Source organism: Labeo rohita, chromosome 13 (genome assembly GCF_022985175.1).
Source record: "Labeo rohita strain BAU-BD-2019 chromosome 13, IGBB_LRoh.1.0, whole genome shotgun sequence".
Taxonomy (NCBI): domain Eukaryota; kingdom Metazoa; phylum Chordata; class Actinopteri; order Cypriniformes; family Cyprinidae; genus Labeo; species Labeo rohita.
This window is the reverse complement of record NC_066881.1, coordinates 9577643-9603408: the sequence shown is the minus strand read 5'-3', so window position 1 is coordinate 9603408 and position 25766 is coordinate 9577643. Positions and strand designations below refer to the sequence as shown.

Here is a 25766-nt window from a genome sequence, read left to right as displayed (position 1 = left end):
TAAGTCAGTCTTTTATAGGTTACTCTGCAGTCATTATAATCAGAGTTACACAGAAACAACAGAAGTCTTACCATGTTCAGAACTGACCATTTGAAAGTCAGCTTTAAAGGGGTCATCGGATGCTAAGTTCACTTTTTCATGTTGTTTGAACATTAATGTGTGTTGGCAGTGTATGTACAAATCTACACTATAATGATAAAAATCCATGCAGTGGTTTTTAATTAATCTGTAAAAATAACATCCCCTTTTTCAAATCGAGCCGTTCTCAGATGCCTGTCGGTGTGCCGTCACACCCACAGAGGCCGCTACCACGATAGTTGATTGACATGAGCGTTTTACCTCCATCAGCTGTAACAGTCCAGTAACTTTCCATGTTTTGATGCCAGAGCAGGGATGTAAATTACACAAGAATATCTCTGACTGAGCGATTGAGGTGTTGTGTTGCTGGATGTAATAATGAACATAGTGGTCGTCATTTACTCCCGACATCTGAGCCGCTGAAGATGCAATAGATTACATTTGTTTGTGAAGGGAATGCGCCTCCCGATCTACATATATCCGTCTATGTTCACGCGAATCATTCATGATCCAGCTTCACTTACAGCAGAAGTGAGTATAAGTGTTTTTTTATGAATCTTTGCGATCGCCTTTCCTTATAACGTGGTAGTTAGGAAGTTTAGCGGCTAAACGCGGCTAAATGTGGCTAATGTAAACAAGACCGTCTTTCCACAGAGAGAAGAGAGGGGAGGGGTGAGCAGAGCTCATTTGCATTTAAAGGAACAACCCCTTAGAATGAGATGATTTTTGCAGAGCTGATTTTGACAAGGTAAAAAGGGTGTTGTTTTACAAAACCATTGAGAATTTTTAATCAAAGTATATCAGAGACTTTTCATTAAGACCCTAAAGAATCATATCAACTTGCGGAAAATGTGCATCTGATGACCCCTTTAATCATTTTACCTGTAGCGAAAATCTGGTTTTCCAAAATTTAGGTTTGGTGTTTTTCCTCACGCTTTCTAAACGCTCCGAACGGGTTTCTCTCGTGAACATGTAAAACCCGGAATGGAGCTGAAGCCGAGTGAGTGCTAACGCTTTGAGCGCTCCAATCCACTTTACACTCTGGTTCCAGTCCGGTTTTCAGTTTGTAAGTCAGTCTTTTATCCACAAGTTTCCTACGCCCCATGAGGCCTTGCGTCAAAAGTGGGAGCGTCTTCCGGTTCAAAGTAAACAAGCGGGACGTGACACTCATTCATTCAACAGTTGACAGGACTGACGGGCAAACGAAGCCTCGTGAAGCACCAAGACTTTCCTCTGACTGTTTCGGAAAAAAAAATTCAAAGTTTCGAGAGTATCTAAAACAGCGCAATCTGGTGGTTAGTAAAAAATAAAGCAGCCAAAAGACTAAAGCTCCGTCGGAAGACGCATTCACCACAATTTCCATAGATCGATCCATGTTATATGCACAAATAAAAGACTAACCGTGTGTGTGTTTGTTTGTTGATTTTCTGACTCTGATAAATTAATTTACCCATTGAACAGTGCCATTAAATGCCAGTACGAATATCAATATGATGTAATAGAAGAATAATGTACACATATATTAATTGCATATGGCATATATTTAATTTTCCTGAAATAATTTGTATTCTTCATATTATTTGTATGACTTGGTACAAATTAAATTTTTAAATTGGTCCCAATGAAAATGTACTCGCAAAATAAGATCTGGGGGTCCAACATTAGGACACGCAAAGTGCATCGTGCACATGACTGGACAGAAAGTGAGGCTTCTACGAAAGGGATTTCTACATTAACAAGCCTCAAATCGAGGCTTCATCTAGCATGCCATTTAACACAAGCTCTGAAGTCTCGGTTGAAATGTCATTCAAGATTTAGCGATCCAAACTTGCTAATAACACAAATTCAAAAAGCATATGTTGTCCATAAGAACGTAATGATCTCTCATAAAGGTGTGCATCTTTACAAAGTAAACAATGGTCTAAAAGAACACTTGCGTCTTCGCTATTAGCACACAAAATACCATGAATATACTACGTCCGCCACCTCACCGGAAGTTGTACCTACGTTCTTTTTTACAGTAGCGCCCCCCCGGAAACTTGTGGATAGGTTACTCTGCAGTCATTATAATCAGAGTTACACAGAAACAACTTAAGTCTCAACATGTTGAGAAGTGACCACTTTAAATCAATAATTTTTAAATCTACTGATACCAACAGGTTTTCGTCAGGATTAGGTTTAACAAATGTCACAACTAGGGCTGTAACGATATACCGGTATGGCGGTTTATTGTGATATTGACATGTACGATTATCATATCATGCACATTTGCTTATCCGCGGTTTTGAAAAAAATTTTTTAAACCAGATCTCACCCGCGCTGCTGTGTATATGCAACTTCTTTCCGCTTGACTGCTTAGACTCCACCCATACCTGCACAGCGGCGAAAATGTCCAATACAGAGGCTGCAAATTCTAATCTCTATCTCCCGCCGAAAAAAAAAATTAAAATCTGCAGTATGGGAATATTTTGGGTATCCAAAAAATGATCGTGGAAGATGGATATCCAGTTTGCAAGAAATGTGGACGAAGAGTGGCCGCAAAAGGAGGAAATACGTCGAACATGTTCTCCCATATTCGCGAACACCATCCCTCCGTAAAGATAAAGGTAAGTTCCATTTATAACTTAAAGCCGTATTATTTCTGTGATGCAGAGGGAATCCCGGAATCCAGTCATGCAATTGGAGTCAATTACAGTATGATACAGATGCCACGTAAAATGCAATTTGATAGATAGATAGATGGATGAATAAATCAAAATATAGCTGTGCAGTAAATCAAATCACGATGTGCGTGTCTGTGAATATACAGCGCAAAAAGGCTGCCATATATTGTAATTCTATATTCTGTGTCTCTGTATGAATGAGCAGCGCCGTTTCGCCTAGTAGATCTAGTACACACTCAAGTACGCATGATGCTCATGGTTTTTAAAGCGTCTGCTGTCTCACTCACTATGTGAAGACGTGAACACATGAACATATCCAGAGCTACTCTCAGAGAACACTTAATGATCATTTTATAATTTTATTTAAAAGAATAATCATCAAATACACTAACTGAAAACTCATAGGTGTTTAGTACAACCTGTCAAAAAAAAAAAGTTTGGTTTAGCCTGAAGAAGTAATGACTGAAATATATTACTGTTGTGCATAGCTTTTTTGCCCATGTTTTAATTTAGTAAACCTCTCGTGTAGAGAAACAAAAGTTGTTACATTTCATCTGATTGCATTTTCAATAATATATATTGTATTGAATTATAGAATCCAGACCAATTATATCAGACAACCCATCAAAGTTATGGATATTATAATAATAATAATGATAGTTTAATACCGTATACCACAAAACCGCGAAACCGTGATATTTTCTGAGACGATTATCATACCATGAAAATCTCATACCGTTACAACCCTAGTCACAACCTTAATATAAAAACTCGATATGTGTGTGTATTCTGATTTCACTCTCAAAATCACATCACACTGCAACTGCAAACAAACGGAATCAGTACAAATCGCGGGAGAAAAGTTCAATCCTCGAGTGGATTTTCATCAGTTTTATACCTGCACATTCAGACGTCTCTTTGTCCTCAGTATCTCGCGATCAAGGCCAACGCAGCAATCAGGAAAACAGACACGCTCATCGCACATCTTAAGACGGATCTGAGAATGGATAGGCTCTGTCAAAACAACGTGAACGAAAGATTAATCACACAGTGAATTGTCTGTGAGTCCAGTAAGGGAATGTGCCACCTGGTGGTGGGAAAGGTGACGCGCTATTTTCATTAAACTCCTCACCATGTGACGTAAGTCTGCCGGTTTATGTTTTTTTTTTTTCTTTTTTTTTTGTCACTGGTGCTGAAGAGTCCACTCCTTTCTTTCAGTTCCCCGGCAAGAGCTGAGGAGACATTAACAGCCCCGACGTGCTTGTTAGTGGCACCATTTGAACTCAATTTCTTATTTCCCGAGTGCAGCTGTGAGGTGATGTGGAGTGTGCGGAGACTGATGAACGAGCATCGATATCAACTGTGTGACAACTATCTACACAACACAACAACCACACCGACGGAAAGATGCAGGTATGAACATCTAGTCTGTTTGAACGCCTCTAAATGACATTATAAAGTTGCAGCTAAACGTTTAAGAAGAGTCTACATACTGTTCTGCATTGACCGATAGGCTTAAACGTGCCCAGAACTGATATTTACGGGCGCAGAGTGAAGTATGAAATGGATAAAATAGACTCCTCGTTAGGTTTGCTTTCTGTAAACGCTTTTCTTTGGGTTGCGTTACGTTGATTAACTTATGTGGGTGATATGAATGTTAAGGTTAATAGCTTCTATTACAGCGCAGGCAGTGGTTTTGTATCTGCTTTGTGTCGCATCATTATCTAACGTTACGCCTCTTTTTCTCATTCTCAGCTTTAACTCCACATGATTGCCTCAGTTATTAAAGTGATTTTGCAGCAGAGATGTTAGACTTTCTGTGGTTAAACGTGAGGCTGAAGATGTGATTTTCGAGTGGATGTGAACGATGCTGTGAAGAGCACCTGTGCATTGCATCAACAGGCTCCACAGCCCACAGGGACTGGAGTTGAGATAGCTACATGCATGGCTTTTTATGCAGTAATCCTACTTTAGATTAGCAATTAATAATGTTGTTTTTGTCTGAAATTTAGTGTTTTACATTTCATGAGTTACTGTACATCTTGTTTGATGTCATATTTTCCCACTCAGCCTTTCCCTCCTCGATTTTACCCCCCTCATTAAGCTGTTCGTTGTTTAATAGTACCACAATTGTACCACAATTCTTTCTGGCCATTTAATTTGTTTGGCCGAGCGGCTTATAAAAGAGCTAAACGTTTATTGCTCAGCCAGTTTGTGTTCGCGGCCTTCGCACTACGGTATGTGGCGGCCAAAGTGGATGGAGTTGATGAAATAAAAGGATAAATAAATAAATACATACATACATACCAGGAGCCTTGGTGTCTTATCACCAATCCAAAAGCGGTTGTGTAATTTTACCTGTAGCGAGGATCTGGTTTTCCAAAAAATAAGTTTCGATGTTTTCACACACTTCGTGTTCGCTCTTAACGGTTTCTCTCACGCGTGAAAATGTAAAAACCTGGAGTGGAGTTGGAGACGGGTGAGTATTACTAACGCGCTTTGCCCTCCAATCCATTTTACATTTAGGTTCCAGTCCGGTTTTTACTTTGTAAATCGCTTTGCGGCTTAAATCGCGTATGGTTTGGCTTCTTGTGGAACTATTTTAGTTGACAGAGAAAAAATATGTGACTCTGGATCACAAAACCAGTCATAAGGGTCACTTTTTCAAAATTTATATTTCATATACATTATATGAAAGCTGAATAAATAAGCTTTTCATTGATGTATGGTTTGTTGGGATAGGACAATATTTGGCCGGGATACAACTATTTAAAAATCAGGAATCAGGGTGCAAAAAATTGCCTTTGAAGTTCTTCAAATAATGTTCTTAACAATATATATGACTAATCAAAAATTAAATTTTCATACATTTACAGTAGGAATTTTACAAAATATCTTAATGGAACATGATATTTACTTAATTTACTAATGATTTTTGCCATAAAAGAAAAATCAATAATTTTGACCCATACAATGTATTTTTGGCTGTTGCTACAAATAAACCCCAGCGACTTAAGACTGGTTTTGTGGTTCAGGGTCACATATACGAACTGCCCAATTTTAACTAAAACTAAACTAAACTAAAATGTTATAATATTTACTAAAATAAGTTGATATTAACGACTAACACTAACTGAATTGTAGAACACGATGTAAATGTAGTAGGCCTATAAGTTATATATATATAATTTCTGTAGTTCAATCTGTCTGTTATTGTTAAAATTGATAAAATGGGCATTCTAAATGCATGTTATTACTCTTACATGTTTCTTTAAATTGACCTTGTAATGTTTATATTAGAATATAATAACTCTAAATGACAAATGTCTTTCTGGTTATGTATGCAGAACTTCTCCATCATTATTCCCCTGGAAGTTCACATTCATGTACCTCCACTTTTGAGTTCGATGCCTACATTTCAACATCAAAATCAAGAACTGGTGGATATAATGATATCAGTTTGTGGTCCCCACCCTATATTTTGATATTTATACTTTTTTGATAACCCACTACATTTGAACATATATCACCAGATGTAAGAAAAGACGTGTCGCTACTTCCGTTTCGTTGTCAGTTTCATAATAGCATAGTTGTGATAACCTGCAGCCATGCTTATACCATAATTAAAGCCATGCTGATATTCAGCACAACAGCGATCATGCTTGTGTGATATTTCTTAAATATTTTTTCCACCGATCGCTTTCTCCCCATCTTAAATCTATTTCACGATTAACCTCTTTGTGTCATTTAACAGATTCAATTGAAGTGAATTGATTGCGCTTAGCTGGACGGAGAATAGAGGAGTTATTGAAGTGCTTGTGACTCAAGTTCCCTTGAGGCAATTTACTTTCGTGTCCATCACCCCCGTGAAAATTGATGCGTGGAGGTGCGATTGGAAGATTGCTGTCGCTATGTGTGATTACACCCGAGGCAGTCAGCCTTCACACGTTTCCAGCATGGGAAAGTTGTATATCACTTCAAAAAAAAGAGTAAAGAAATGATTTCATTAATTATATATATTTTTGGTTATTTTCTATTTTAGGTGATATTCTGTACCGTTTGCATTACTTTTACTTAAAATTATGGCAAAACATTACATATAACTTAGCTTAGAATTCAGAATTAATCAAATCAGCTTCTAAAAAGTGAATAATTCTACAAATAGATCAAATAGAGTTAAGTGGATAAAAAAAGATCATGTTTTAAAAATATTACTAACAATTATTTATTTAGATTAAGTAACACGATCTTCTTGTACTGTATTTCTCATTTATTTGTAATGTACAAGTGACTAAGAGAAAAGGGCTTTGTCTGTTGACCACATCACATAAACATTCACAGCACAAACACTTATAAAATAAAAAAGCATTCATTTTTAATACTTTAAATTACTCACAGACCTTGGTACATGAAACATAACAAGGCTAACGATAGCTAATTGTTCATAGTGAAACAAATCCATCCAGGCAACAGGTTATAAACATGACTAAAAAACAAAAGAAAAATCAACTGCAACAACAAATTTAAACAGTCAAACAATGCAATCATAATTATTCTTACTCTAGGCACACTGGGAAGACAGCAAATGGGTCTGAATCAAAAAAAAAAAATTGCTGAAAACAGGATTATGAGCAAAATCAACATTTAGACAGGCAATGCTTGTAAATTTAGGAAAGCTTATTCACTTTGTGTTGGATTTTGTCAATTTATTGGAATCACTGAATGATTATGCTCATTAGTTGTCAGTAAGTAGCTATTATTTCAGTCGTCTTTGTAAAACAAGAACATGACTTTGTTAAATACAATTTATGGATTATATTTTCATGAAATCTACAGAAGCACAGAGTTGTTTTTAAAGCCTGCACGATTACCTTGACTGAAGAATCATTGAATGGGTTTTTAAAGCAGTGTTGAAGATCACTGTTTCTATAGTGCTGCACTCCTTAAGAGAATTGATTTTGGGTCACTTGTTTAATAGCTGCTGTAGCCAACTTCTCCGACTGGTGATGCATTCACGTCGTGTCTGAAAGATCATATTTATAACTTGAACAACCAGAAACACAACCACAAAGTCGTAACTGCGAGTGGAAAAATAATTTTTTAAGCCCCCGATTTCAAAGTTGGGAGCATGTCTTTGAGAAAATATGTTGGATGCAATGTGTGCAGCATCTGTATTAACTGTAAATTTGTTGAAGTTGGTACAAAATACAACATTATGCAATTCTAAATATATATCAGTTCAATCAGCAGCACCTTCATAAATCAATTAAATCATAACATGCAAATCTCATCATCATATTGGATCAATATGGTGATGTAAGAAAAGGTACATCACCATATTGATCCAACCAAAGTGAGTTGAAAGCACCAGACTTCCCAACTCGTATATATGTGACCCTGGACCACAAAACCAGTCTTAAGTAGCACTATTTTTAGCAATAGCCAAAAATACACATTTTTCTATTATGACAAAAATCATTAAGATACTAAGTAAAGATCATGTTCCATGAAGATATTTTGTAAATATCCTACAGTAAATATAACAAAACTTAATTTCTGATTAGTAATATTGCTAAGAACTTCATTTGGACAACTTCAAAGGTGATTCTCTAGCAAATATTGTCCTATTCTAACAAACCATGCATCAATGGAAATCTTATTTATTTATCTTTCAGATGATGTATAAATCTCAGTTTCATAAAACTGACCCTAATGACTGGTTTTGTGGTCCAGGGTCACATATGAACTTCCCAAGAGGACCTCGATGAACAATAACATTGCATTGTCCCTGTCCATGGTGCTGAACTCTATATGTTGTTTCTTTTACAGATGTGACGATGCTTCTGCTGTACTAGACTTTACCTGCAATTTGAGGATTGTAATGTGAGTCCAGGTGCAGTCCCATCATTTTATGCTGGTGGAGAGGAGTGAGATGCTTCACTCAGCTGCCATGACAACAGGACTTATCTTTGTTAGCTGGCTCTTGTATACGAGCGCACGGGGCAATCCCATTGTGTCGGTGCCAGAGGGAGGGGAGAAAGAGCGCTTGGAGCGCGTTCTGACCCAGGCCAAGGAGGGCACGCTGAGCCCCGGTGCAAAGCAGCGTCTGGAGGAGCTGAATAACCTTGAACTGGAGGGGATCAAGGGTGGGAACAAATCCAGTTCTAGCAGGACCAGACCCAACATGAGTTCACTGAGGCGAGGGTCCAAACTGCAGGGTAAAACCCTCGAAGCCTGGGGTGAGCAAGAATCGCTCAAGCAAACCGAAGAGGCGCCGACGGAAGAGGCCAATGCCTCTCTGGATGCGATCGATGAGTATGCGTACCCCGATTATAGGGGGAAAGGTTGCATGGACGAAACCGGGTTTGTGTTCGCCATTGGGGAGAAATTCACCCCGGGACCTTCCACCTGCCCATGCTTGTGCACAGACGAAGGTCCTTTGTGTGCACAACCGGAGTGTCCAAAACTTCACCCTCGTTGCCTGCGTGTCGACACCAGCCAGTGCTGCCCGCAGTGCAAAGAGAAGAAGAACTACTGTGAATTTCGAGGAAAGATCTACTCGTCTCTGGAGGAGTTTAAGGTTAGACTAACACATTAAGTGCTTCATTATCCATATGCCAGCTGTAACTAGGTTTATTCTTCTCTTTGGTCTGTATTCAATGGTGTCAGGAGTGCCAGAGTGACCTTTATTTTATGGCAGATTATGTGAAGTCTTTGCGTTTAGCTCTTTACTCCTTTGAATCTCTGTTCATTATTGAGTGGAATTGAATTTTTGTGGTCCAGTGGAGTTTTCTGTCCAGTTGAAGAAATCTAATGCGTGCACATCATGTCTTGATTATGTATTGATTCCAGCAGGCCAAAAATGAGATTTCAAAATTGCACATTTTTTTCATTTTTAATCCATCACTCTTCCTCAGCCCCAGTCTTTCCCCAGGGAGGAGGCTCGCGACAAGATAAAATATTGTTTTTCCTGCATTTTGTGCTGTGAAAGTGTGAAGAGTTCAATTATTATGCACAACTAATGGTGACTTATCTTGCTTAGGCTGTTATGTAAGAGAAGAAGACAGGCTTTTTTCCCCCCAGTAAGGCCTTATTATGATGCTCTCTAATTTCGCCTTTAGTGAAAAACGCGTGTCATCAGTTTCAGAGTTAGCAGCAGGTGCACAAATGATTCTTTTTGAACTGCGTGTCTCGCCCCACAGTGTAGCCAAAGCCATTAGCTGCTTCTACAGCTTATGCTCTTGATTCAATTTTCATTGGTTCCTCCTCCTGTGTCATTGGAGTCCTTATCCAAAACACCTGAGCTTTATGGCGAGCAGTGAGATTTATTAATGCAGGAGTCAGCATAAGCGCTTTTCACAAAGAGTGGTAATGACCAAGCACTGAATTTATTGGTTCTGCTCAGCCGCACCTAATGCATATGCAGACCGCAAAGGTAACAATTAAACCCACGGCAGAACGAAATGAGTCCCGGTATCATATCTGTTTAGTCCCACAATGCGAGCCTCTCAGGGGGAGCCGCCGAACGAATCCGTGCTCGCCTCTGTTGAACTTTTCAATTTTAGAAACCCCCTGTGAATTTTTTTTTTATTTTCCATCACAATTGGAGGTGACACATTGTCCTCTGTTTGATTCGCTGAAGATTGTCTCAGGAGATACTGTGTGCAGGAGGTTCTTTTTACAGAAATGCTAATGCCAGAAAAGTCTTTTGTATGTTATGCTCGGAAGCAGAGAAGAAGCAGTGAGCAAAACTGATCGTTTGCTCATATACACAGTATGTGATTTCTGAGACGTCTGTGGAGTCACATGAATGCTTGAGAAATCCACTGTGTGACAGAAAGACTCTAAATTTATCACGGTTCAGGTTCATAAAATGCACATGGCTGTTTCTTCAGCAAAGCACTTTTGCTGTGATTTTTTAAAAATGAAACTGTTTTAGAATTTGCTACTTGATTTAATTTGTCTTCTAACGATGTCCAACAGTATATGTACATGAATCACTGCAAAATTCCCTGAACCATAATTTCCACTACATATGAAATCACCATTCATGCAAATCATGGTGGTGGAAATGACATTTTAAACATTTATGGAATAAAATGGCAGACTCTTTCCCCTACTAAGGCTTATTTCATAGCTAGCATTTTATGTATCATAGACACACGTCATCCAAGATGTTCATGTCTTTCTTTTCTCAGTTGAAAAGAAATTAAGTTTTTGAGGAAGCAATACCGGATTATTCTCCATATAGCGGACTTCAAAGGGGATCAATGAGTTGAAGGTCCAAATTGCAGTTTCAATGCAGCTTCAAAGGGCTCTACACGATTCCAGCCGAGGAATAAGGTTGTTATCTAGTGAAACGTCAGTCATTTTCTAAAAAATGTACAATTTATACACTTTTTAACTACAAATGCTTGCATTACACTCGACTTCATGCATTACGTAATCACGTTGGAAAGGTCACTCGTGATGTAGGCGGAAGTACCAATCCAGTGTTTACAAAGTGAACAAGCCAAGAAAGTCAAATGCCTTTACAAAAAAAGGTAAAACTATGATGTTGGACAAATTTGGAGGAGAAAGTTGGAGGAGAAAATGAGATGGAGTTTTTCACCCTACCCTACCTTTTTGAATTGGAGTACACGAAGAACGACGAAGAATTACCGACACATGATCTTTCCAACGTGATTATGTAATGCGTGAAGTTGCGGATGTGCATTGCAGATCTAATTCAAGACAAGCATTTGTGGTTAAAAAGTATAGAAATTTAAATAAAAAAAAGACCTATTGTTTTGCTAGATTAAACCTTTATTCCTCGGCTTAGATCGTGTAGAGCTCTTTGAAGCTGCACTGAAACTGCAATTTCACCTTCAACCTGTTGATCCCCATTGAAGTCCACTATATGGAGAAAAAACCTGGAATATATATATATATTTTTTTCAAAAACCTTGATTTCTATTCGACTGAAGAAAAAGACATGAACATCTTGGATAACAAGGGGGTGAGTAAATTATCAGGGGATTTTTATACTGGAAATGAACTTTTAAAAATTCAAGATTTTGTGCATACACTCTAAAAAATGCTCAAAACAACAGCTTGGGTTATTTGGCAACCCAGCGCTGGGAAAATACTGGACAGAACACATGCTGGGTTATTTTGACCCAGCTGGTTGGGTTAAATGATTTTACCAAACATACTGGGTTATTTTATTTAAGTCAACTATTGTTTTATAATATATATATATATAATGCTGGCTTAAAATGGACTGGAACTCATAAAAAACACAGTATTACTAGAGGCGTTTTTGTTAACAGTAGTTAGTAAAAGTACAACTGTTCATTGTTAGGTCATGTTATCCCAATATATGACCCTAGACCACAAAACCAGTCTTAAGTAGCACGGGTATATTTGTTGCAATAGCCAACAATACATAGTGGGTCAAAATTATCGATTTCTTTTTTTATGCCAAAAATCATTAGGATATTAAGTAAAGATCATGTTCCATGAAGATATTTTGCAAATTTCCTACCATAAATATATCAAAACTTAATTATTGATGAGTAATATGCATTGCCAAGGACTTAATTTGGACAGCTTTAAAGGTGATTTTCTCAATATTTAGATTTTTTGCACTCTCAGATTCCAGATTTTCAAATAGTTGTATTTCAGCCAAGTATTGTCCTGTCCTAACAAACCATGCATCAGTGGAAAGCTTCAAATTCTCAAAATAAATCTAAAAATAATTGATGCTCATGACAGGTTTTGTGGTCCTGGGTCAAATATTTAGATACAACTTTTAATACTGACATGTTTTTAATCATGTCTTAGAAGTATTTTCATTGTTGGCTCACATGAACTAATGTAGTTTCCTAATGTTAACAAACTGAACTTACTAAATTATTTACGCACATTAAAACTAGAAATGGTTTTTGTTTCACACTTTATTGGATACAATGGATTCTCATATTTTAAGATCAAAAGCCTAGGTCTGAGAAGAGGATAAAACCATAAAATCTTAATATGAATGGCCAAAATCTAGCAAATATAGACGAAGGCATGCTAAAAAGTTTCCGAGACAGTTTTAATATGACCTTCATGTAACAAAATGGGGGGAAAAAAGTTTTAATGAAAATCAGCCCTTGGGACCTAAAGTGCCTGTAGTTGAAGAATCACTCAAAAAAGTAGACAGGTATTGATATTCATCCATAATGAATGGGCTCGAGCGTAAGGCACGACTCAGAGTTCCCCATGGACATAAATATGGAAAGAAAGGAAGGGAGATGAGCAATGCCAGAGGAATTGCCAGAAGGAATTAGGTAAGCATTGTTAATATACTCCAAGTGCTGTGATTGGCAGGATTGTATGAGCATGCTCATCAATTAAATTGAACACTCATCAGTTCCCCAAATCAGAGCGCTTGTTCTTCCTCTGATGATTAAACCTCACATCAATATAACAAATGTCACCACGGAAGGTTTTGTTTCTCATTCGCCTGTGTTTTCAGGTGTCTCCATGCGAGAAGTGCCGTTGTGAGCCCAGCGGAGAGGTTCTGTGTTCGGTGTCAGCTTGCCCACAGACAGAGTGTGTTGATCCGGAATATGAGCCTGACCAGTGCTGCCCGGTGTGTAAGAGCGGTAAGTGGTCGTGTTCTTCCAGCCTTTCTCTCTTTCTCTGTTATTCCTCCTCATACCTCTCAAACCGCCATCCCCTGAACCGCAGAACCCCTGCTGTGTCCCCCAGGAGCGAGAGAGAGGTGGGTTAGAATCGCTTCTCTAAAATGACCACAGAGACTTCTGTCCACTTCACCCAATTACCATACCACAAAGAAAATTCAGAGAAAGCATGCACGGAGCCGCAGATCTCACCGCCTCTCATATGGCCTACGTGTGCGTCCATTTTATTGTTCTATAATAGCCAGTTTACCTCAGTGAGATGATGCAAACCCAAGGAGATCATATTTGTCTGCAGGCCTTTGTTTAAGATAGTAGCCGGTATGCATTATTCAGATGGCAATAGCGCTAATGAACCTGCAAAGTTGCTCTGCTTGTTTCCAGGAGGTGAGGTGATTAGTGCAGGCAGGTGTTTCGGTTGCAGTCTGCTTTCTCCAGCCCTAGGGCACAGATGATTAAACTTTTACACGTTTTTTTCCTCCATTTGCCTGCAAATACTGAAGTATAAGGTACATAAATGTACTCTCTCGTCAAAGCGGAGAAGCAGAGAAGGAAGTATTTTCAAAGCCACTCTACATGAAAAGCACCCTTGCACGGCAGCCTTTTTTTACTCTGTTACAAAATCTAGTGAGCTCCGTACAGAAGCAGCATTTTAAGAGATGCTCGGCACGCTCCCGACAAGAAGGTTGTTCCACGAGGAGATACCTTCTTTTGGACAAATTCTTAAGCAGTGCATTACGTGTCTATTTTGCAGAGAAGGCAACCCTGTAAGGCAATGTGTTGACCTCGACAAAACAAAACAAATCCAAGACGGATTCAAAATGGTCATTCAGTATGGAAAAAGTATTAATAAAATGGTAACACTTTGCAATAAGATATATTTTATAAACAATAGTTAAAGGCATCGTTCACCCAAAAATGAAAATTCTGTCATTAATTACTCACCCTAATGTCGTTCCAAACCTCATCTTCAGAAACAAATTAAGATATTTTTGATGAAATCAAGAGCTTTCTGACCCTGCATAGACAGCAACACAACTGACACGTTTATGTGTCATGGTATTCTCGTGAATGCATGTCAAAGACAGGCAGAAGAGTTGAATAAAGTTGAATAAAGTCATTATTTTTGTTTTCTTTGCACACTAAAAGTATTCTCATACCTTCATAAAAAAATTACAGTTGAACCACTGATGTCACAGACTATTTTATGTCCTTACTACTTTTCTGGGCATTGGATGTGTCAGTTGTGCTGGTGTCTATGCAGAAGGCTTTCGGATTTCTGAATGAATAACCCCCTTTAAAAGTTTGGTTCTTAATTCTGTTATAATGATCTACAATGTTTTTTTGTTTTGTAATGGTTATTCATGAGTGCCTTGTTTGTTCTGAACAGTTAAACTGAGCACTGTTCTTCAGAAAAATCCTCCAGGTCCTGCAGATTCTTGAGTTTTCTAGCATCTTCAGCAGTGACTGTATGAATTTGAGATCCATCTTTTCACACTGAGGACAACTGAGGAACTTAAACACAACTGTTAAAAAAGGTTTAAACATTCAATGATGCTCCAGAAGGAAACATGATGCACACGAGACGGGGGGTGACAGCTTTTTGAATTTGAAAATCAAGGTAAACTGTACTTATTTTGTCTTCTGGGAAACATGCAAATATCTTCTGTTGCTTCCAAAGGGCAGTACTAAATGGAAAAAAAAGAAATTTCAACAAAATCAGAACAATTTGGACATCTTCATCCTGTTCAAAAATTTTCACCCACCGGCTCTTAATGCATCATGTTTCCTTCTGGAGCATCTGTAAATGTCGGAACCTTTTTTAGTAGCTGCGTTTGAGTCCCTAATTTGTTCCCAGTGTGAAAAGATAGATCTCAAAATCATACAGTCACTGCTGGAAAGGGTTCAAATATGAAAAACATGCTGGAAAACTCTGTACGACCTAGAGGATTTTTCTGAAGAACAGTGCTCAGTTTAACTGTTTAGAACAAACAAGGGACTCATGAACAACCATCACAAAACAAAACAAAAAAACTGTCGTAGATCATCCAGGTAACCACACACAGTATTAAGAACCAAGGGTTCCCAAACTTTAAAAGGGGGTTATTTTAATAATTCTAGCTATTTTTTTGTCCTGTGGACTATATGTAAAAATCTTTAATATAAAATATCTTACTCAGGACAATACTAAATAAAAAAATAACATGCATTTTGTATGATCGCTCTTATTTTGTTAAAATTATTCACATTTTCACAGATTCTTCCCAAACCTTCGCATAAAACTGTAGGATGATTCTGAAGTTGGGGAAGAAAATGAGATGGGAGTTTTTCGGCATACCCTAACTGTATTGAACAAAATATATAATTTGTACATTCTTCATTACATAAGACCCTTATTTCTTGGCTGGGATCGTGTAGAGCCCTTTGAAACTGTGTTTTCAACCTTCAGTCCGTTGAGCACCATAGAAGTCCACTATGTGGAGAAAAATCCTGGAATGTTTTCCTCAAAAAAACATAATTTCTTTGCCACTGAAGAAAGAAAGACATGAATATCTTGAATGACATGGGGTGAGTAAATTATCAGGAAATTTTTATTTTGGAAGTGGAGTAATCCTTTAATGACAGAATTTTCATTTTTGGGTGAACTGTCTCTTTAACCAATGTTAACAAGTTGATCCTCGTTGTAAAGTCTTACAAATAAAATACAGTTTAGTGTAAATAAAATGATTGTTCTGTTAGCATAGCATGTGTTCATCATGTGTTAATGAAATCATTCGAATGAGGAACGCTATTTATGTGATGCTGCCTATGTAGACAGCAGGCAGTGAGGCAACTCACTAGGTTTGTGAACAGACCTTTTGTCCGCCTTGTGCTTGCTGTTGTTCTCTTTTTGGCCAGAGGAGTGTTTTTCAGACGGGGGGAGGGAAAATAAAGCGGTGACCTCGGGTTAGTGTGTGAGTGTTCTGTGATTGGAACACATTACAATGTCTTGGGAGAAGTTTTCTGAATCAGTGTGGGTTATATAGAGCTGTTTGAGATGCTTTTAGACAGCATGTCCAAGACTGTTGCTTCTTGTGTATGCCTGGATCCTGATCTAATATGGCACCGGCAGCCACGCTGCCTCCTTCAGCAGAAAAGAAATGATGACTTGGTAAATGGATCTCTGACTCGGCATCTAAACTCTCAGCGTAGTGTGGACAATGGGGGGAAGGGTGATGTGGGGCAATTATTTTAAAGAGCACACATGTTTAAATGAATCATCTTGGCATTTGCTGAGATGCTGCCAAGACTCCCCGATCAAATATCTCAGTTGGTGTTTGGCCGTGAGATGGAATCCAAGGAACAACAGCGGGCCAATTTCATCAAGTCGTGCCGTGGCGAATTCAAACAGTTTTACAAATGTATGTGCACACTCAGGCAGTCAAGCTGTATGGTTTTATGATGGATTGGAAACATTTCTGCTCAACGCACAAGATTACAGCCGCCTAGTGATTTCACGGCGTGCCGTAATACCACGGCTCGTCTCGGTTTCGTCGCACTTGCCAGGTAGTCTGCAATTTGATTTCATCTCGGAATTGTTTCGATAGATAAAATCACTCTAATACTCTGTTTGTGTTTCCTGTGGTTCCTGCGCATGTCTTGTGGGGGTGGATCACAGAGAGACACGAGTGCTATGGGTGGCACCTCTGAGGCTTTCGCTGTGAATGTCTGAGGTACAAAGACTCCTGCACAGATGCAGTGCAAGAGGCAGCCAGATGCTCTGACCCCATGAGATTTGCACTCTTCAAAAAGTAAGACTTCAAAGCTTCGCGCGGTGACACCGTAGGATGGGTGCCGGCTGTGACAGCTAGTTCTAACACGGCGTCTGATGAGGATAATAATCACATACACAAACTTAGCGTTTGACAGGAGTACACCAAGGAGGCCATTGGCATTTTTTAACGACTGACATTGGAACTCTTGGAAGTACACGATTTCAAATCGGGTGCAGAGTCAATTCTGACAGGCCAGTCATTTGATCTGTAAATGTCATGACTGATCACTCTGGAGCCAAAATGACATTATGCCAATGTTAATGGACTAATAGCACTGCAAAAATGCCAGGCTTGTGCACTGTTTACAATTCCTGAATTTGCATTCAGTTGATGTAGCAAACAGGATGCAAAATTGAAATTCAAATTTAAATATGTGATGCGATCTAGGAAAACCTTTTTTAGGTTTGGATACCATATGAAAGCTGGGTTCAAGCCCTTTCCAGAACTTTTTTTATTGTTACTTTAACGTAACAAAAGATATGGCTATCTTAGGTTGGCTGATAGCAATGATTTTCAGAAATGGAATTTTGAGAAGAACAGGTTCAAAGTGAGACGGGTTTCACTTTAAATTCACAGGTTTAACGAGAGCTGTCTGTCAATTCATGAGCGCTATACTGCATCATTACACAAACAGACTAATGTCTGTTTTCCATTGTTTATCATGGGCATAGTCTCTGGACTTTTGATCACCGCTTGTATGTTTAGATAGCACAAATAATGCAGCCTACCTTGATGTTTAAATTTAGAAAAGTGCAGCGCAACTATTCGCACACTGTGCATAAGACAGACTGTCATGTGACTCCTCCTCTTTAGTAACTTCATCGATCTTTCATTTCTGGATGTGAAATATCCATTATAACATAGTTTAGGGCACTGACATTGAGCAGATTGAGACGAGCAGGATCGTTTAAGTGAGCAGCTACTTCAGACTGCGTTGTTGCACATATTAAAAAAAAATAAAAAAGGACTGGCAGAAAATGTACATTGATACACCTTTATATGTTACGTGGTTTATTTTAATAGGTTAACTGTTTTTGTGGTGTTAAGGGAAATCACCTCAGCAGCTCGTTCTAAACAAGTGAATTTCGCCAAGATATTTTCAGAGATGATAGACAAGAGAATAATAATTTGATAAAATCCTAATTTTGACAAAAAATTGGCATTCAACCTCTTTTTCAAATTTCCTGAAAACGTCCCACCGCAACATCCGACGGGGTTTTCCCAGATCACATCAAATATAAGGAAGTGGAATTCAAATTCAACATTCAATTCAAACAGGCAGACATTCGAAAGTTTGGGGTCAGTATGATTTTTAAAAATTATTTTAAAGAAATTAATACTTAAGGACACATTAAATTGATCAAAAGTGACAGTAAAGACAGTTACAAAATATATGTAGAGTTTATTTGCAAAAACAGATAAATGCTGTTCTTTTGAACCTTCTACAGACCAATCCAGTGTTTGCAAACAGTGGTGATGTTTTTTTTGTGGGCAGAGCTTATCTGGTTGCAGAAAATGTTTTTCAAATGGCAGTCTATGGAGCCATGGAATAAAAGATTAAAAAAAGGTAAATGTGAGTTTATATTTCAAAAATCTGACTTTATTCTTGCAATTCCAAGATTAAATCTCACAGTTCTGATAAGAAAAAACAACTCACCATTCTCTCTTTTCCCTTTCGGCTCTGGCTTATTTCCCCTGAGAATTGACAAACTCACTATTGTTGAGTTAAATTGTTATAACAAGTTATAAAGTCCGAACTAGCAGATATAAACTTGCATTTGCGAGAAAAAAGTAATGATTGTGAGAATAAATAACTAAATGTTATGTAAAATGTTAATAGTAATAGATTTAAATTATATGTCATGCTGCAACTGTAGGGCTAACACAATGCATCCCCTACGAAAAGCATATGTGAATATTATGTAGACATATTGTTTAAATCAAATTTATGCTTTAAAAGTAGAGTAATCATAGCAGTTTTCATCCATAGTCTGTCCACTTAAATGTCTGCGTTTAACTTCAAATAGCGTCTTTGACGACAGTATTCTATAAAAATGGCATCAAAAGGCACAAAAATATATATTTTTTGTCTTATTCCATGGATTTGACCTGTTTTACCTGTTTCACTTGCATCATCTTGTTACCAGTGTTCTTCTTCCACCACTATGCGCGCACAGCTGCAAATGACGTAACTGTGATGTCTACTACGAATTGGTCTATTCATCAGAGAATCCTGGAAAAAAATGTAAGACTGTTTCCTCAAAAATATTAAGCAGTACAGCTTTCAACATTGACAATAGTAATAATAATAAATGTTTCTTAAAGGAGAAGTCCACTTACAGAACAACAATTTACAAATAATTTACTCACCCCCTTGTCATCCAAAATGTTCATGTCTTTCTGTCTTCTGTCTTAAAGAAATTATGGTTTTTGAGGAAAGCATTTCAGGATTTTTCTGCATATAATGGACTTCACTGGTGCCCCGAAATCGAGCTTCCAAAATGTAGTTTAAATGCGGCTTCAAAGGGCTCTAAACGATCCCAGCCGAGGAAGAAGGGTCTTATCTAGCGAAACAATCTGTCATTGTTTTCGGAAAATAAAAATTTGTATACTTTTTAAGCACAAAAGCTTGTGTAGCACAGGCTCTGGGATGCGCGTCCATGGGTTGTTCTTGACTCTGGAAGAACGAGTCGTCTCGGGGGAGTGATTCGTTCAGTTGCGCGTGTGCAACATCCTATTAGTCAAGTGTTCGGGTTTTTTTGAGTCGTTCGTTCATCTTATGGGGCTGTCACGTGATGCTGATTTTGCTAAAATGAACGAAATGACTCGAAAAAAGATTCGTTCATTTTGCTGAACGAGACTCAAAGGTTTGAGTCTGTAAAATGATCCGAACTTCCCATCACTACTATGAATCACGTCTTTGAAGTTCATCGTCTGTGTACTCCGGCTTAAAAAGGTAGAGTATGTCGGAAAACTCCATGTTATTTTCTCCTACAACTTCAGAATCGTCCGACATCGTTGTACCTTTTTGTTTGTAAACAGCGTTTGACTTACTTGCACTTTCTTAGTCTTTGCACGTTCACTTTGTAAACACTGGGTCTGTGGTTCAGCCTACATTGCGCATGACCTTTCGACATGATTCAATAGTACGTGAACGCGCATCCCAGAGCCTGTGCTACATGAGCTTTTGTGCTAAGTATACAAATTTGTATTTTTTCCCGAAAAAAATGACCGATCATTTCACTAGATAAGACCCTTCTTCCTCGGCTGGGATCGTTCAGAGCCCTTTAAAAGCCGCATTTAAACTACATTTTGGAAGTTCAAAATTGGGGCACCAGTGAAGTCCATTATATGGAGAAAAATCCTGAAATGCTTTCCTCAGAAAACAATTTCTTCACGACTGAAGACAGAAAGACATGAACATCTTGGATGACAAAGGGGTGAGTAAATTATTTGTGAATTGTTGTTCTGGAAGTGGACTTCTCCTATACACATTAAATCAGCATATCAGAATGATTTCTAAAAAGATCATGTGATGACAAGGACTGGAGTAATGATGCTAAATATTCATCTTTGCATCACAGAAATAAATTACATTTTAAAATATAGGCCCAAATAGAAAAGGTATTTTAAATTGCAAAAATATTTCAGACTATTACTGTTTTTACTGCGTTTTTGATCAAATAAATGCAGTCTTGGTGAAATTTTTGATGGATAGATAGATAAATTCACAACAAGTTGAGCTGTCAACAGATGTAAATAATTCCCCCCAAAAAATAATTGGGTACTATAAAGTACTGAAAAAAAGTGCTATATACAAATTTATTTCATCATAATGCACGCCTAATTTCAAATGGCTGTCGTTTGAGAAAAATTCTTTTTAGCATTGGTTAATGTATTCACAAGCAGGGGCTAAAGGAGCCATGCTAAATGTGACCCCTTGCTCAAAACTTTTCAACTTTCTGTGCAAGTGACTTGTCCAATAAATCAAAAGGAGAATGATTATTTAATTGGTACCATTAAGAGTCAATTACCATCTGATTGACTGCGCCTTTGTATGAAAGAGCGGCCCTTTGAGAAAAATGTGGTGTCTAAGGGATGAAATGATAATAGCTGCAGTAGAAATGGGGGCTGTCGTCTTCATTTTGGTTGGCAGACTTGACACTGAATGGGGAAGCAGTGAGGAGAATCGATTTCTAAATGGGTTGCAAGCATTTCTCTCATAATCATAATCTTGTGCTCGGTTCACGCTCACCACGGCATGCCCAGCAGGCGCTACAAAAGCCTCCCCCTCCGACTGTTTTAGCTCAGGTCACAGAAACCACACAATTCAAAAGACGTAAATGCTTGTAATTTGTTCGGTCATTAGAACGCCTCATCATTGAGCTGATTCATCTGCGGCCAGCGTCAGCAGCCTGCAGAAAATGCGGTAAACACAGTGCAAGACCACCTACACCTTCAAGGCCGCCCTGCACATTTCATCCTGTTAGCCACAGTTTCATTAATTTTAAGTGGTTGTTAACACGTGAAAAGCACAAAGGGTGCATAAAGCAGTCACGAGGGCTGATATCTCTGTTTGTTGCTCATGAAGAGCAGAGGTAAGCACCTCTTTCTTAGCTTCTGAATGAAGTATTATGTACCCGTGCAGAGCGCTGCCTGGGTCTGTTGTTGGAGGAGTATGCTGGGAGACACTTGAGGAAGTGCCATGGGGGGAGATGAAAGTGAACGCTATTGCTAATATCCACCCCAGGCAGTTGTTCATGAATATCAAAGAACATCTGCAAGGAGCCGCAATGTTGGGACTCAAAAAGATCGGGGTAGAAAAAAAACCCGATTCATTCATAGCACTCCCGCGTTCTTTTCACTCACTGAGGGGGACTGTCAGTAAATAAGAAACTTGGCGTTGAGTGATTCTTTTGAGTGCTTTTTGCTGCTTTAAGGTTCATAGAGAAAGCTGCACCAATATCACAAACTCCCAAAGATCCAAGACCCTCTTTTAGGCTAAATGAGCTTTTAGCAGGAATTCTGTGATCATTAAAAAGCAGCATCAACTGGTCATATAATCTTTGAATGGGCTCCAGACTGCGACCATTTTTTCTGCTGGTGCAACTAAATTTTCTGAGCATTGGCGACAACCATGTTGTTCGATTCATAAACACTGCCATTTCTATTGCATATAAGAAACATCAAATGGCAAACTAAACTAAACTGCAAGAAAACTGTGCTACCTTTGACCTGCACAGCTCGGACCACAATGCAAACAAACTTGTCCAAGTACAGAACATCGGGAATCAAAGTTGATTTCTCGACACTGTTACTGCATAGTGCTGCCAGATCCAGTGAGATAAGCATAAATTCACCACAGAATAAATCAAGATCTAGTAAGAGTCATTCAAATTCTGCCCAGAATACTCAGAAAACCAGAAGTAGTAACGCTAACTATAACCAAGGTGTTGTGGCAGACATAGTTGAATGTTATTACATTATTCATTTCAGGTTTGTACAACCTTTTGAGAGAAAAATTTAAGCACTTTATTAATGACTTTCAAGCATTTCACACAACTATTTCCAGCACTTTAAAGGAGAAGTCCACTTCCAGAACAACTATTTACAAATAATTTACTCACCCCCTTGTCATCCAAGATGTTCATGTCTTTCTGTCTTCAGTCGTAAAGAAATTATGGTTTTTGAGGAAAGCATTTCAGGATTTTTCTTCATATAATGGTGATATACTTTTTAATCATAAAAGCTTGTGTAGCACAGGCACTGGGGTGCGCGTTCACGATGCTACGAATTAGTGATGAGTCGTTCTTGAACGATTCTTTCATTTTGAACGAATCTTTAAAGTGACTCGGGAAGAACGAGTCATCTCGGGCAGTGATTCGTTCAGTTGCGCATGCGCAACATCCTATTAGGTTCTGTACTGGAATTAGTTCACCTGTTTCGAGTCTTCATATTTTTCAAGTCGTTCGTTCATTTTATGGGGCTGTCACGTGATGAACGAATGACTCAAACCCGAAGACTCGAGAGATGAACTAATCAATTCTTTTGCCAGCTCACACTGCATTGGTTGAGCTTATGGGGCTGTCACGTGATGAACGAACGATTGAAACCTGAAAACTTGTCAGATAAGAGGTGAGGAGAGAAGTTCATCGTCTGTGTACAGTATGGTGAAAAACTCTTATTTTCTCCTACAACTTCAGAATCGTCCAACATTTTTGTACCTTTTTGTTTGTAAACATTGTTTGACTTGCACTTTCTTAGTCTTTGCGCGTTCGCTTTGTAAACACTGGGTCTGTAGTTCCGTCTACATTCAGCGTGACCTTTCCACAATAGTATGTAGTATGTGAACGTGCATCCCAGAACCTGTGCTACATGAGCTTTTGTGCTTAAAAAGTATACAATTTTTTTTTTTTTCTGAAAAAAAATTAACAGATCGTTTCACTAGATAAGACCCTTCTTCCTCGGCTGGGATCATTTAGAGCCCTTTGAAGCTGCATTTAAACTGCATTATTGAAATTCAAAATCGGGGCACCAATCAAGTCCATTATATGAAGAAAAATGCTGAAATGTTTTTCTCAAAAACCATAATTACTTTACGATTGAAGACAGAAAGACATGAACATCTTGGATGACAGGGGGGTGAGTAAATTATTTCTTCTGGAAGCGAACTTCTCCTTTAAAGCTCTAAAATGATCCAATTTAAATGTTATTTTTAATGGGGCAACTACAATTAGAGCTTTTAGCAATTTTATTGATTAATTAGAATTTAATGTTTTGCCACGGAATGGCAATTTTGAATAGAAATATTACCAAAAGTTAGACACTGACAATATGCCAATGATAACAATAAAGAGAAAATAATTATCCAACTGCATGTCGGCGCACATGATTTTGGCATTTGAGGTAAGTTAGGTGCTCCTAAAAATTAGTTAGCTGAATGTTTTGTTTGTTATTTTAGGCCTTGCTCTCTCCTGAGCCATGGGTCCCTATCTCTTTGTTAAACTTGTTGTCTCTTTTGTTGTAAATAAACCCTTACTTTTTTTGTACCTCTAAATTGGTGTCATCTTCACTCGGGGACAGGGGATTGAAGTGTGTTCTTGCTGGGGTTTTTTTTTTTTTTTTTTTTTTATTTGCTTTTTCTTTGCTACTTCCCCTCTTAAACCCCTAGACAGGAGGGGAACGTAACACCACCCATGTGTGATGCACTCATTTCGCAAGATGCCATTAACACAGAATGCTCTGTTGTGTTGACAAAGATGTGACGCGGGCAGTGGAGTGGGAAAAACATGTAGGATCGGAGTGAACTTTATGTGCGCCATGTTTTTAGAAAGCCGTTTCATGCATTAGACACTGCAAAAGGTGCAAGTGCAACAGTTAATCGTGTCCATGTTTACATAAAAAAAACAATGGAAAAGCAGCGCAATCAAATAAAAAACCTGTGAAGAACTACTACTATATATCTGATATTTCATGTTTGCATCATGGTGACAGGCTGAAAGCTGCCGTTCATTGTTTTTACAGAACATTTATAGTTAATTATAGTCTACTGGTGTTATACATTCAGTCATTTTGAATTACCTTGATTTTTGAGATTTTTTTCCCTCTCTTATTATTTTTTAACATATAATATGTATAAAACAAGTTTGTACAAGATGTAGTTGTAGTTCATTTTCTGCAAGATATGTAACAAGTGATTTGTTTAACAGTTACATCATGTTGACAACTTCATGTGTGCTGCACTTGGAATATTTTTTTTTAAACTAGAGGGTTAATAAAGAAAACGTTACTTGAATCATGTTGTAGTTACATTTTCAAGTTGACTAGTTAAAAATCGTAAAAATAATAATAATTATAATAATCGGTCAAACGTTCTGGAAAAATCTAGATTTAATTTTTTTGCCATATCACCCAGCCCAAACACAATATACTTTGTGGTAAATAAACACTTATGTAAAGTTAAAAAATACAACAAATAGATAGCAGCAAAGGAGCACTTATTGGCTTATTAGTCATTAATTTCTACATTTTGCTTTATTTTGAAATTATAAAATCACTATTAAATTTGTTTTCGAATGGTCAATCAGAACTTAGTAAACACTGGTCACAGATGCGGAGATGCACCTTTCATTTTAACAAGCTGAATGCTTACTAAAAAACCTACAGATCATGTTTTCAGGGCATTTTAAGTCTTATTTTGACGCCATTAACACCATTATATTGTTCATTCAGATTGATTCATGAATGCGAAATGCACACAAACACAAGGCAGGATTTATCGCATGAACCAATCACAGCCAAACATAACCAGTTGTTTTCAATCATATCACGATGGAGGCATTACCTCCACTAACATGACTTTCCCTCATTCATTCTCAATTACCCAGAAACCCACTGCATGCTTTAGGGGGTCTGTTAAAACTCAATGGGCTCAGGGGAGGCGAGAGAGATGCAGATTTTACCTGCTAGTGTCACTGTTGCACAGTGTTTTAGAAAAACAAGTGATTTATTCCCTTTATGTTATAATTTGTAATATTTGTGTG

General features: G+C 38.0%; 1 protein-coding gene across 1 annotated transcript in view; it reads left to right on the top strand.

Moving 5' to 3' along the window:
* Positions 1-3920: 3920 nt before the first annotated feature.
* vwc2 (von Willebrand factor C domain containing 2) overlaps positions 3921-25766 on the top strand; it is a 42679-nt gene continuing 20833 nt past the window's right edge. The window contains exons 1-3 of the mRNA XM_051126714.1: positions 3921-4154; positions 8571-9321; positions 13243-13372. Coding sequence (XP_050982671.1) covers positions 8653-9321; positions 13243-13372 — 799 coding nt within the window. The 5' untranslated portion in view covers positions 3921-4154; positions 8571-8652. The remainder of the gene's footprint in view (positions 4155-8570; positions 9322-13242; positions 13373-25766) is intronic.